Source organism: Alnus glutinosa, chromosome 7 (genome assembly GCF_958979055.1).
Source record: "Alnus glutinosa chromosome 7, dhAlnGlut1.1, whole genome shotgun sequence".
In the NCBI taxonomy this organism is placed as follows: domain Eukaryota; kingdom Viridiplantae; phylum Streptophyta; class Magnoliopsida; order Fagales; family Betulaceae; genus Alnus; species Alnus glutinosa.
In genome coordinates this window covers 3,789,611-3,804,310 of record NC_084892.1, presented here as the reverse complement: position 1 = coordinate 3,804,310, position 14,700 = coordinate 3,789,611, and the positions used below count along the sequence as shown (strand labels likewise).

General features: G+C 36.9%; 2 protein-coding genes and 1 long non-coding RNA gene across 3 annotated transcripts; 1 reads left to right on the top strand and 2 right to left on the bottom strand.

The window, feature by feature from the left end:
* LOC133873682 (transcription repressor OFP13-like) lies at positions 1–1,137 on the bottom strand. The gene has a single exon (XM_062311425.1). It carries the CDS (start codon positions 996–998, stop codon positions 195–197), a length of 804 nt encoding a protein of 267 aa, XP_062167409.1. The 5' UTR covers positions 999–1,137; the 3' UTR covers positions 1–194.
* Positions 1,138–3,269: 2,132 nt separating this feature from the next.
* Positions 3,270–4,202, top strand: LOC133872466 (uncharacterized). The gene is made up of 2 exons (XR_009901038.1): positions 3,270–3,426; positions 3,637–4,202. It is a non-coding gene; the product is annotated as an uncharacterized LOC133872466 (long non-coding RNA).
* Positions 4,203–12,540: 8,338 nt separating this feature from the next.
* LOC133872319 (probable CCR4-associated factor 1 homolog 11) lies at positions 12,541–13,661 on the bottom strand. The gene has a single exon (XM_062309806.1). The coding sequence runs from the start codon at positions 13,468–13,470 to the stop codon at positions 12,607–12,609; it is 864 nt and encodes a 287-aa protein (XP_062165790.1). The 5' UTR covers positions 13,471–13,661; the 3' UTR covers positions 12,541–12,606.
* Between the last annotated feature and the right edge of the window lie 1,039 nt (positions 13,662–14,700).

Genomic DNA, 14,700 nt, shown 5'->3' with positions numbered 1-14,700 from the left:
TGAAAAAGATTTCCCAAAATAGTAGTAGGAAATTCCATGTCTCATTAGCTTTCTCTTCTGCGCAATAGCCCGTTACCCTCATACACCTTTATTCCGTGTATACTTTGTACAGAGACACAGAGACCATATCAAAAAAAGTTCAACTATATATGATTTCTCAAAACTACTGGTATTATACATATCTTTCCATTGAATCAACCATTTAAAGATGAACTGTCATCTTTTTCTTCGATCTCCTCACATTCTAATAATGAAGATAAACAAGGAGTATCGTCATGATCTTCCTCATCTTCTAATAAGGATATGCAAGGAGTAGAAGAAGAAAATGAAGAAGTATACAAAGATAAAGGAGAAGAAGAAGAAGAAGAAGACGAAGCAAATGCAAGACCAACTAACAAATCAACGAAAGCTCCAACAATATACCCATGGTTGCTCTTTCCATTTACCTTCAAATACCAGCACAAAAGCTCTTCAAAATCATCCCAGTCTTTCACCCCATGAGCCTCCACCATCTCCTCCATGGACTTCCGAAAATCCACGTAAGGGTCTTGGGACTCCATTGACAACACCACGCTCTCCTTGAATGGAAACCCACCTTCCTTTGCCTCTTCTAATATCGAACTCGTCTCTTCCGGCTTGAAAAACAGCCTCTCCGACCGCAACCCACGAATCAACGTTTCGACCGGATCCACTCCCGAGTCAGCTTCCGAGGCCGTTGAGAAGCTGGCCGACTGGGAAGAGTTGGTGAAAAACGACTCGGTTGTCTCTACCTTGTCAATGGCAGGGTCTAAGTAGATTGAGTTCATGGTCCTGTAAATGTCATTGCTGGTTCGGAAGGAGAGGGTTCTGGGTTGCTTACAATAAGGCCATGGCCACGAAGACCTTGCCTCTGTGCTTTTGAAAATAAAGGGTAGCTTCATTTTCTTGCCCATCTCTGGTTTTGCTTGTGGGTTCCGATGAGTTTTGGAGGTTTGAGATGTGAGTTCTTTATGTGGCATTAATGGATAGTCAGAGAGGGTTGTGAGAGAGAGAGATTTTAAGGAAATTGGCAACTCGCAAGTGGGGGGAGTTGGAATAAGGGAAGGGAAAAGGGAGGCTGGAGGCTGGTGCCTGGTGGGGTCTTTTTTACGTGTATTAAATTATTAGCCTTGGAAGTAAATGGCCTCCATCAGCTGAGCCCATTGAATAATAGAGTGCTTTTTTTAAAAAAAAAAAATTATTATTATTATTATTGTTATTTCTTAATACCCTTTCCTTTTAGGTACGGTTTTACCAATTAAGATGTGTTGTCCTTTCAAGAATCTGAAATTCAAGACTATTTGTGATTATGTCTTTATATGGCATCCTCAAAATATTTTTTTAGATATATATATATATATATATATATATATATATATATATATATATATATATATATATATATATATATATATATATATATTTTATTAAAAATACATGATGTTCTTGATTATTTTTATAGATTGAAAACAAAACATAATTTTAGAAAATATTTCTTGATGCTCTCTGAAAACATCAAAACAGACTATTTTTAAGGGAGAAATGCTACATATCATCCCCTTGTCCTCCTTTTATCATTCCAAAATTGATGTGGCTCTTGAAATCACCATTAAATTTATGATAGATCATTATTGGATAGTTTGATAGTGCGACGTTTGCACCCTATTTTTTTTATTTTTATATTAAAAACAGAAAAATTATTTTTCAAACTAAGAACCAAGAGTGGCTGCCATGGGAGAAAGTTTTTTTAAAAAAAAAAAATTTCTAATCTAATCTATAAAATTTACATAGTTTGTCCGAAAAGTCATATGTATTTGTTTAGATGCCAGACCATATATTTGTAGATTTACATCGAAATTGGTTTATATTTTTTGATAGACATGTTAAGCAGTAAGTGAATAGGAAATGTCAACTTAACTAGCCTGCTGGTATATATACCGTCTATCATATCTATGTATACTGAGAAAATTACTGCAGGCAAATACTACCTTGGACTTAGGCCTGTCAATTTTAATTACTATCATTATTTTTTAATGAAGGTGCTTTTTGGGAAACTCCTAACGTGGGTTAAGGGGACAATCATCTTATCATTTTATGGTTAGAATTTAATATTGTTGTATCAAACTAATTAATATAATAATGCTATATCATTTAAATATTTTGAATGGTACGGCATCAATTACGCCGTTAAATGTATTAACATCAAATCATATATAACATCTCCATTTCATTTGAAATCGGGAGAATTCTATATATTCAATGTTAAGGTAGGGGTATGATAGGCTTATTGCTTAATTAGTAGTATATATATGTCAGAATATGAATAGTCGATTTTAATTGAATTGCCATTAAACCTAATTGTATAGTAGAAAACTTTATATTATGTTTTTGGTGGGGCGTAATTTGGGGTATATATATGAGTACTAAATTGGGTCAATTTAGCATGCATGTGATAGACTTAATATATGGCATAACTTTTTTGTTATCCATCATTTCTAAAACTCTTGGCGTCGATTAAATACCGAACACTTGAACGGTCGACAAATTAATTAGTCTATGTTAACAGTACTACTTAATAGTCATAAACTAATTATAATAATTAAGCTGATAAAGATGTGATTTTTTCTTTTAGTTAAGATTGTTATCATATATCTAATTTTTGGGTTCTCTGACCTGACATACATCGCTTTGCAAAAACCAGATTACATGCATGGGTTTTGCAATAGGTTCTTCAAATTTAATGCGCTAGCTCTTAAACCACAATATATCTTTCATATATAGCTAAATACAGGTAGAAACTAAATGATGAAGAGAATAAATTTGGAGGGGAAATTGAAATTCAAAAAATAACGATAAACGTATGGCCATGAAAATCTTATGGAAGTATCAAAGACGTTAACTCTCTGTCACGTGCCTACCAATGCATGCCAGAGTGAAGATTGAGACCCTTGTAAGACTCATTTATTCCATCTCCAATTCATGGGTTGGAGGGATATTCTACAGCATGAGGAGGGAGAGAACCCATCCTTACCTTTGATGGCTTCTTCCTTGCTTCCACAACTAGGTCACCCTAGCTAGCTCCATCAGTTCAATCTTGTCTTTTGAACGCTAAACTCCGATGCAACTTTTAGTTAATCCTATATAGGGTTTGTAATCAAATGATCATGTTGACCTTTGGGGTGTGCCATCAGTCAGGGAGGCCTATATGGGTTACAATGAGACACATAACACAACCCGCTGAGATTAATTAGGACACATGTTTCTTCTGTCATGTTATAGAACACATGTCTCAATCCCAACAAGTAATTGGAATTGGACTTTAGCAAAATCCTTGTTAGTATATGACAAATTTATGTAGAGATCTCCAATTGCTCGAACAAGTCTTGAGCAGCCTGTTCAACTATTCGGGTAAGTGAAATTCCATATGAGTTCTCTCACACTTGTTATTTAGATTTTTAATAATTCAAGCAGTATACAAATTGTGAGAACCCGGATCGGATAAATTCAAGGACCACATTGTTCTTGATTTGTAGGTGGTCCCTTACGGATATAATATACATACAAATTTTTTAGCTAGAATTTGCAGCCTTATAACATTATGAACTTTTTAAATTTTAGGAATAAGATTCAGTTGCATTTGCAACCACAGGGCTATACAACAAAATAGAATGGGTGTTTATGCCCCACCATGGCATTGGCATACAGTATTTTGTGGTGAATGGTGATGGCACTCTTTCTGGATACCAATATCTAGTCAAGTGACACGACCAGCACAAAGGGACTAAACAATCAGCTGAAATGTTATGAGCCAAGATTTTCTTTTTTCTCGATCCCAAGTACACGCAACAGTGAAAATTACTATTAAATTTTGAATTCAATGATAATTTTTACTGTCAGATCAAAGAATATAGACTTATGAATGTACGTAGCATTTTTCTTTTTCTTTCTCTGAATTCCGTTCTTTATTTGGAAGAGTCCTGTGTAGGTTATCTTCTGTGGGGGTGTGAATTTTCTGTGGAGGTGGGAACATGGCGGAGAGGGGTTGTCCTATCCATTATTCGTGTTTTCTGGGGACCATTTCATAGATTGCCATCGGAGGATTTAATTTCCACTTGAAACATTATTTGATTCGTTTACTGTTGTCATTTGTCTGGAAATGAATATGAATCTCTGGAGTTTGGAAATTGAGAATCTATATATAAGAGACATGACTCAATTATTTGATTCGTGCCCCCGGACTAACTAGCAGCAAGAGATATTCATTTTGTCTTTCTTAGATTAATAAAGAGAGCTAAATTAATATATATATATATGTTCTCATTGATTTTCATGAGTAGCTCACGGGTGATTAATTGTTCAACCAAAGTTACCAAATTATTAGATCTGTTATATCAAAAAGAGTAGACGCTCATGACTCAACACAATTTTTTTTTTTTTTTTTTTAATTAAGTATTAGTCATTATACCTATCATGGGATAAGAAAAAAAAATGTAGCTATCTAACTTTTTAGAGTGAGAAACTCCCACCTTTCCACTGGCCTTCACACCACCTCCCACCGCTCCCCTCCACCACACGGGTATACCAATTATCACCACCGTTTTTCTTGGTCTCATGCAACGCACGGTTTTTACTTTCTTAGCTCTCCTCTACATCCTCTTTCTCCTTCGCCTTCTCCTTTTCCTCTCCATAGATGTTGCCCCTTTTTGGCTTTGGAAGTTGCCAATTCCAAACCCGATGTTCCCTAAGCGTTAATAGCAGGGCACTTCTCACGCTGAACAGCGAAGTGGAGCTCTTCTTAAGGATCTTTGATGCAATTGATTTCAATGCAATCTTAATTCCCTATTGTAACTACAAAGTTTTATTGTCGCTGCAATAGAATCTCCTGACAATCCATCTTCTGGACTACTTTAAAAACCGTTGTTTCGAATGACCATTTTTTGGCCTGCACGCTAAGAAGCCATTGAGTCAATACCATTTATTTTGCCCATCTCTAATTTTTTTTAAAAAAAAAAAAATAATATATGGTACTGTTTTGATTGTTCTGTGGCATTTGTTGGGGTCTACACTCCCTCCTTGTGTGCTTTTCCTTTCTTTCTTTCTTTTACCTAATGCAATCTTGCTTAGGAAAAAAAAAAAAAAATAGGAGTTATGCATCTAAGACACTATGCATAGTATGTGTAGAGCAAAGGTTGTACACCTAGCTATCATGGTGAGATAACACTACAAGATATACTTCATAACATAAATCCCAATCTTACCCAAAGATAATCTAGACACAAACTTCATCTACTCGTCCCATTATTGCTGCGTTTGTTTTCATTACCAAAATTACAATTAATTCAGCCTCTTTTGTTGCTAAATTCAATGATTGGTGTTATAATAATAAGAAAAAAGAAAAGAAAAGGTCACACCCAAATTTGGTCATGTTTCTTAAATTTTTTGTTTTGTTTGTTTTCAAAACAAAAACATTAACAAACAATCCAAAACATTGCTAAAAACACAAACTGATTTCACATTTATGTCTCATTATAACATTATTTCAAACCAATAACAAAAAAATAATAATTCTGCAGGCAAGATCCAGTTTGCAGCCAAAACGAAGGTAGAAAAGCCTTTTTGTTTTTCAGACAGCATATATATATATATATAACTACTAAAAAAAAAAACACAAGCATTAGGGCTCTGCCGCAAATCAGTGACTTGTATGGAGAGTCAGTGATTGGTAGAAGTAAAAAAGTATAGCCATCCTATGTGTAATAAGAATGACCTAAACCATCAAGATGCATAGGCTATCATGTCCAATTCTACTTCACAACATTGAGGTTCAAGGTAGGTATAAATTTGCTTTTGATAAGTATTGTCAGAGACTATTTACTATGACTATAGAGTATTGTTCCAGCTACTTTTCTGTTCACAAAAACATCAGCTCTGAAGTAACTATAATATTGCATGAATAGAAATTACTGGTTATAAGGATTATCACAAGTAAATTTTCATCTCACTTCATCTACAACATGTCATACCCAAAACCAAAGCCTAAGCTTTTCCAAAGCAAAATCTTAAAATAGCTTCACATACAATAAATGATCAAAGAAAGTCAATGTTGATGACAAGAGCAACCCCCAAATTGTGATGGATTTTGAGTTGGACATACATAATTAATTTTGTTACTAGCTTGTTTAAGGGCTGATTGCAGCTTCTATTCCTGCTTCTTGATATCTTAGAGAAGGTAAAAGCAGATATGCTATCCACAGAATTTTGTATTTTACAAAGAGAAATTCTATTTGTCATACCCTCGCTCTACTGGGTTGATGTGGCGGTGTCTATTTTTCATTTTTTCTTTTTCTTTTTTTAAGAAGAGCTAACATGGCAGGGAAAATGGGTACCATCAAGTCTGCCCAACAGGACGGGGGTATGATAAATAGCACAGGCCAGTTACAAACTATGATCTTGACTGATAATAGACAAACATTGCCAAAAGTTTCTCGACTGCTAACAAACTAGAGTCCGCTAAATCCTTTCTCTGCCGAGGAATTTACAAGAACACCAAAAACAAGAACCATGATAAGATTACATACTCTTGACAAAACCAAGAGACAGTGAACTAAGGATACTTGCTAACAATAACAAGTTAGGCTCTGATTCAGAGCAAATCTTGATTCAATGATGATATCACAAGAAGAACCAAATCAGCCAGACCTGCCTTCTACATAAGCCATGCAAAACTACTGTTAATGGGGGGAATCAAGTAAGTAATGCCAGTCAAGAAATTAAACTATTAAAACATCTCCATATGGAATTTATAATCTTAGAATAATTGTTACATGAATAAATTGCTCAGTAAGTGATGGTTCCCTTTCTTCAGAAATATGTGTCCAAGACTCACAGGTGACACATATTGGTAAAAGAAATATGTGTCCAAGACTCACAGGTGATAAAGTGGTTAATGCTAAACCACCCTTCAAAAGATGACCAACCATCAACATATTATTCAAAGCCACCACAGAAGGAAAATATCAAATGTCCAGGTCCTTTTACTAGAAATTTGGTCACTTCTATTTAATTCTTCCTTCTCTTCCAAAATATTAATGATTTCAGAACTTGAAAGGCTCACAATCAAATTACAGTATACTCTGGGAGGCATCTCCAAATTTAAATTTTCTTATGAGAGGAATTTGGCAAGGGAAATAATTTAGGAACAAATGTTGGGACAATGTGCACTGTGGTACGTAGTTAAGGTTCCTCTTGGCTTAGTCTTCCAGAGTAAATACAAAATTGTAACACAAGAAGTGTCTCCAGATATCCACGTAAGGTAGTGAACTACTCTAGTGTCCTTTCAGAAAAACCTCCAGGAAATGGAAGTGGAATGCTCAAAAATTTATTCAATTGCTTTTATTATTACAGGCACACCACACTTATTATGGATGGGTTTATTCCCGAACAAATTAGTCAGCAATTCCCCCCCCCCCCCCCCCCCCCCCCCTTCTTAAAAATGGCACTTGGCAGGAATTAGTGAAATCCTGAACTAAATATATCAATCCTAAACAATGAACATCTGCAAAGGGGAGCTTAGTAACCTTTTTCTCTTCATCTATTTACACAAGAATCTTAATTCTAGTTTGAATAGTTTCAGTTTTGATTCACATGAGTTCTTCAATCCTCCCAAAAGGGCAATATTTCAAATAATCTGTGGTAAAAACTTAACTTCATCAACCAAAGTTTCTGATCATAAAGCAACCTCAACCCCAAAACATTTCAACTGTGTTGGGAAAATTATCATTTCCCAAGCCCATACAAACCCACGAATGGGCATGTGGGCCCGGTCGGTCCATCAAGCCTAGCAAGGTGTCACATTTTGCTAAAGGCCCATGAAGATCCAGGCAGTCATAAATGCCCGGATGGTGAACACATCAGATACTCCTTAGAGAAACTTATGAATATCCCTTGGTTGCCAAAACCGAGGATGAACACAATTAGTGAGTCTCGGGACATTACTGTCCCGAGAATACGAGAAAAATCTCTACGGATTGCCCATATCCAGATAGTCTCGGGACCGAATTTCTCGGGACTACCATGAGGTAATTGGAATGGAATATGTTGGGATCCTTATCCCAAAATTATCGCAAGAAATTACAATGAGATCTGAACCATAATCCCTAGAAAGGCGTTGGAAGATCTTATCCTGGAAATACCGGGATAACCTTTTATCCCACACGATATGGAATAAGAGACCTGTTTGAACTCACTTGAAGATTAGTCCTACCCGAACAAGACTCCCCAAGGGATAAGATCTAATCCCAGACGGTCTGAGATTAGAATCATAGTTGATCTTTAATCAGAGCATACCCAGTGTCTAGAACTACATGCCTATAAATAGGTCACTACCCCAGGTATCAAAACTTTATGATCTCTCTGATATTCGTGTGCTCTCATATTCCTCGTATTTTGTCTACAAGAATCTGATTTAGGCATCGGAGTGAGACTCCATCGGCACACCCGACAAGCTCTTGTACTTAATCTTTTTGTCTTGTAGGTGGCAGAGAGAGTGCATTCCGAGACGATATATCATCATACCAGAAATTGTACCAACAAACTGTATTAATGCAAAGAAAAAAGTAAGGGGTAATTACCTTTTCCCCTCATGAACTACCAAAAAATGCGCGATGCCCCCATGAACTACCAACTCAACCAAAATAAAGTATTCAACTACCAAAGACAACCATTTTCCCCCCTTCCGTCAGTCAAAGGGGTTAAAACAAACGGTCAACATGGCACGTGACCGTCACATGCCGTTTTACCCTCATTTTCTTCCTCTTTTCCCCCCATGAACTACCACCATCTTCCTATTTTTCCTCCATGAACTACCACCATCTTCCAACATGCCCCCATGTAAAACGGCACATGACCCGTTGACTGTTTCTTTTAACCCCTCTAACTGACAGAAAGGGGAAAATGGTTGTCTTTGGTAGTTGAATGCTTTATTTTGGTCGAATTGGTAGTTCATGGGGGTATCGCGCATTTTTTGGTAGTTCATAGGGGGAAAAGATAATTACCCCAAAAAGTAATCTACCCCTCCCCCTCTCCTTTCACTCCAACAGCAAACCAGGCACCATCTTCAACCTCAAGCATTAAGAATCGGTAGCCAACTTTTCCTCTTTGAGAAAACAATAGGGATCGGCATCAACTCCGACGGTGTCGAAAATGACTCTTTTGGCTATCGCCTCCCCTTCACCAGAGTTGAAAGCATAAAAAAACCTTCAATGCCACCTCCGATAGAGGTGATTTCTAGTTTGACGCCGACTCCGAAATGTCAGAGCGGCCGGAATAGTTGGAATTGAGTCGGGCATGATGGTTCAGAATAGATGAAGAACAAATCTTTGCCTTCGAAGACGAAGAACAGATCTTTGTCTTTGAAGGTGAAGAACAGATCTCTTCATCTAGGCTTTGAAGACGAAGAGAAGTTCTTCGTTGGACAAAGAGCTCTTCATCTTCGACATACAAAGATTTATGTGAGAGATGAAAGCTCAAAATCCAATTAAAAGATATGGATCTCTTTCTTTGGCACATGACCGGAAAGTAGATCTCTTTTCTTCGTTCTTCAATTTGTTGTACTCTATCAGATTGAGACAGGGCCTCCAAGAAAGGTTTGTTTGATGTTAAATCGTTTTATAATGTATTATCTCCCCATTATAGTAATTCTTTTCCTTTGTGAAGTATTCGGCAAAATAGGATTTTATTTTAGAGTGGCGTTCTTTGATTAGTCAGCCGTATTAGGGAAGGTCCTCACTAAGGATAATCTAAAGAAGCAGTGTATTATAAAGGTAGTTTGGCCTTGTATGCGTAAGAACAATGGAGAATCTGTTGATCACCTTTTACTCCATTGTGATGTTGCTAGCGCCTTATGGGATTCTATTTTTAGTCTTTTTGGGTTAGACAGGGTACTGCCTAAACCAGTGGTAAATCTCTTTGCATGTTGGAGGTTTGGAAGTTTCCATAGTGAAGCATTGTGGAAGATGATTTCGTCCTACATAATGTGGTATATCTAGAGAGAGAAAAATGATTGTAGGCTTGTACCTTTGGAGACCGCAAGATGACGGTGGTGAAATTAAAGTTTTTTGTTTTAATACCCTATACACAATTCACGGGGCAACTGCTTACGGTCACTTTCATATTTCTAGTTTTCACAATTTTCTTGCTCCTTTTTTCTTCTTCTTCTTCTTCTCCTCTCTCTCTCTCTCTTTTCTTTTTCTTTTTTTCTTTTTTCTTTTCTCTCTCTCTCTCTCTCTCTCTCTCTTTTTGGATAGATGTTTCTCTCGTATACATCTTGTATACTTGGGTTGTGCTCTTGCACTTTTAATAAAATTCAATTACTTATTAAAAGATAGAGATTGGAGACCATTGACGGCATTCGGGGAAGGAAGATTCGAGAGAGGGAGAGACCATAGAGGCAGAGATTCAAACAGCACAACCATATAAGCTTTCATAATAAATAAATAAAATCGATAGCTTTTCCAAAACAATATTGTTTTAGACTCATGAAAATCTAATTAAAATAAGGGAAAAACCAAAATTAATCTTTAGGTTTTCATACGATTTCAATTGAGTCCCTGGGTCAAACAATTATAAGCTAGCTACTCTACTCCAAACATTTGAAAAACTATATTCCATAATTCATAAATCTCTCACGACATCACAATGAAGAAGGAGATGATCCTGAATTTTCCCATTCTTTTTACACTTACAATACCAATCTATCACTATGATAGTATGATGTGACGCTTACGGAGATTATCCAAATTGAGAATTTTCCTTAAGGAAGTTGCCCAAGTGAAAAAAAGCTATACTCAGAAGGTACAAATGCTTTGTCGAGGGAACAAGGTGTCAACATTGGGAATGAAACTTTGTAAAAAGTTTTGACCTCAAAAAATTATCTTTTCGAAGAAATCCAACATAACTTATCATCACCTCCCAAACCCATTGTAATGGAATACAAAACCTTGAAAAAATAGGAAATTGAGTCTACCTCCCAATCATGCATAAATTAAGAAAAAAATTTACATACCCCCCTCAAATTACCACCCAATTGACAATGTCTTTCCTAAACTTTTAATTGGGACAAATGTCCCACCAAAATTACCAAAAATTGTCCATGACTCCTAATGATGAAAATAACCTTAATAAAATAAATTCTAAAAAAAAAAAAAAAAACTGAAAAAAAAAAAGAAGGAAAAAACCGGGGAGTGGACAAATTAAAATTTTTTAAAATATAAATAAACAATTTTCTTTTTAAAAATAATTTTTTTAAGTTTTTTTTTTTAAAAAAAATATAAGGGTATCTTTGTCTTATTTTTTTAAAAAAATAGAGTTATTTTTGTCTTTTTTTGTTGGCCTTGGGCAGGCATGAACAATTTTTTGATAATTTAAGAGAACATTATTTTAATTGAAAATTTGAAAAGGACATTGTCAATTAAGTGGTAATTTGAAGAAAAAATAATTTTTTTCTTAGGTTAAAGTTTCAATGTACCATGTCATTGTGAGCAATCATAAGTACAACCGTAAGAACATTTCGATTCCTTGCACGGCAAAATACCTTGGGAAAAAGTATCATTAAAAAATGATCCTCACACTAAACATAATGCCAAAACCTGGTTCGAGAGCCATAGGCCACCTTAATCCTAACAAAACTAGAGAAGGCATCCTAACTCCTCCTAATACATTTCCAAAGACTCACCCCCATAAGGCCTGGCCACAACGTTAATACTCCAACCACCCGCCAAACTAGCATATTTTTTTAATCCACTAGACAACAAAAAGCCTCTCTCTCTCTCTCTCCACAACAAACCTCCGTAGCCACTTACTCAATAGAGCCCGATTGAAAGGAAGCAAACTCTTGATACCCAAGAAGATTAGTGCAAACCTTCTTCCAATTAACAAGACAAAGTTTAAACTCATAATCTAAACCACCTTACAAGAAATTCCCCTACAATTTTTTCTAACCAAATTAGCAACACCAACCGAGATAGGGAAGAGGGAAAGGAAATTTTATGATAGATTCTTTAAATCCCAATTATTATTCTTAATTGAATAGTTCTGGTTTTGTCACCTCAACAATCAACTCATCTCCTCTAAAAGCAAATGCTACCTTTGAAGCTTTGGACTCCTAAAATATGAAATCACAGATTCTTAAACTGCTAGTTATTATGTTTAATTGAATTATTTTTATTATACTTCAATTATCGAAAAATGCTAAATGTTGAGATTACAAAAGCTGAACCATTTAAATCCAAACGATGTCTATTGGCTCCTGTCAATAATTTTCTTTTGCCACCGGCCCTGCCCATAAGGACTTCCGGCTCCTTCCTTGCCAAAAATATCACCTATCGACAAGACCCAAGTCCAATTTTTCATTAACTTAAGAAATGAAAAAATAAAAAGAGGAAAAAATTCAGATAGCCAAATATATAACAAAATATAGAATATATTATTTTTTTTGATGGAAAAATATAGAATATAGAATATTGATTGAGAGAAATGTGCACAGATTTTACTATTTATTTGCAATTAGAAATCTACAAGCAATAGATTCCATCAGTTATCAGAAACATCTAATCCATACAAAACGCCAGCGTACTTTTCAATTTGATTCTCCTTGCCGAAGTACTCTTCACTGATCTTCTGGAACGCGTGCAGTGTCAGCAGGCTATCCGACCCGGCCTGGTGGCTCTTTCCGACGACCCGGACCACACTTAGCGCCTGGGAGACCCGGTCCAGCCCACCATAGAGGCTTGCGCAGAACCGCATCAGGTGCTTCACGTCGAAAACCCTAGACCCGAAGAACACCCTCACAAATTCCAGAAACTCGCACAAATCGTCCGGCAAGACCCGCTGAGTCAGCATCTTCACCAGGTAGCCGAAATCGTACGCGCTGTGGAACGTGACCCACGACACGGAGTCGTTGCAAATGAGCCCCGATGACATCATCATCTCGGAGAACCGGAGCGAGTCGATCCCGCGCTCCCGGTTCTTCTCGAAGTCGATTCCTTGACGCCTCAGCAGCTCCACAGAGTCGTGGGCGTGGGCGTCACGCGCCACGTCAAAGTCCCGGAAGTTGAATTCCCATATGTACAGGTTTTTGGTACCAAGATCCGGTAGGTTCCCCTCTTCGTCCGAGAGCGTGAGCCCGATCTGGATCAGGCTCAGGCGGTCCACGTTGGCCTTGAGGACCTGGTAATGCCGGTCAGGCTGCCGTTTCCTGACTCCCGAGTCGTCGGCGTTCGTCCGGATCACCACGCCGGGGAACTCCGTGTCCATCGAGATGAGCGGGTACGAATCTATCACGGATTTGATCAACTCGAACTCATAGTCTAAGTTCTCGGCCCATACCGATCGTATTACCACCTGTCGATGAGACGGATGCCCTGATCCCGATTCGCTGCTTGGTTCGGATCCCATGGATCGGTTCGTATAGTCGTCCCTGCGAAAACTGAATCTCAAACCCAAGACGAAGACGAAGACGAAGAAGAAGAGTCTTCTTGGATTAATTGTAGTTCGCACGAAGGCTGCGTCTAGGGTTTGATTGGGAGAAAAATTGTTCGCAATATGTACTTTTATAGTGGAAAAGAAAACGCAGAGAAAGATTCCATTGGTTGAAAGGCGGTTCGTTTTAAAAAAAATAATTGGTTGATATTTTAATAAAAAAGTAAAAACTGAGAAATTATTAATTAAAAGTTTCCCTGTTGGAGGAGGTATTCCATATTTCCATGGTGGACATAGGTGAGGAATATCAATTTTATGATCCAATCCCATAAAGGGAAAGGACTTTTGACCTTCGCATTCATGGAAGGTAGGCAATGAAAGCTACATATGAGTCGGCGACAACGTGAAGACCGTGTGAATTTGAGTTAAATGGGCGATGTCAATGTGAGCTGTTTGTGACTCATCGATTTTGGAGCAACGAATAAGGGCTGGAAAATCCGCCCCAAAGCAACGACGCAAGACGCGAGAGTTCGGTCACCCGGCCACTTGTCTCTCGGCCTCTGTCGCTTGTAAGTTCATTCCCCTTGCTCCCAAGTTGGGCCGACTTGGATCTCCGTTAATTTACTGTTTAAATTGTTAGCAATTTAAACAGTAATGGTGAGAAATCCATCTGTGTAAACAGGTGGGTAAACTGCCCTAAACCTACTCGAATAGGTATTTCATAAAAGCTCTCATATTAATTTGTTACCCAAATTACGTTAGAATATTTTCAACAGACTCTTCGTATGTCTCATAATAGCTAAATATGAGTCACTTTATACAGCAAATGCTTTAAAATAGAACATCTTCATTCATTTTACTACAGTTAAAACATTTCCATTAGATCCTTCATATCGCTCTTAATGGTTAAATATAGTTATTATGAACCACTTTATCAAATGCTTCAAAATAGAGCATTTCTATTCATTTTGCTACAATTACATGAAAGTTTGCTATAACACATTTTAGTCCCTTTTTTTTTTTTTTCATTCTTTTCTCTCCCGTTTCCCTCTCTTTCCCTCAACTTTCGCAATTCAAAATATATTGAAAAATAATATTTAAAGAAAGTAGTGATTGTCTGTTGAAATTTGTATTGAAAAATTAGTAGCTAAAATAGAAAAATGTGTATTTTGAATAGCTAAAATAACCACTATTGTTGGAGATGCT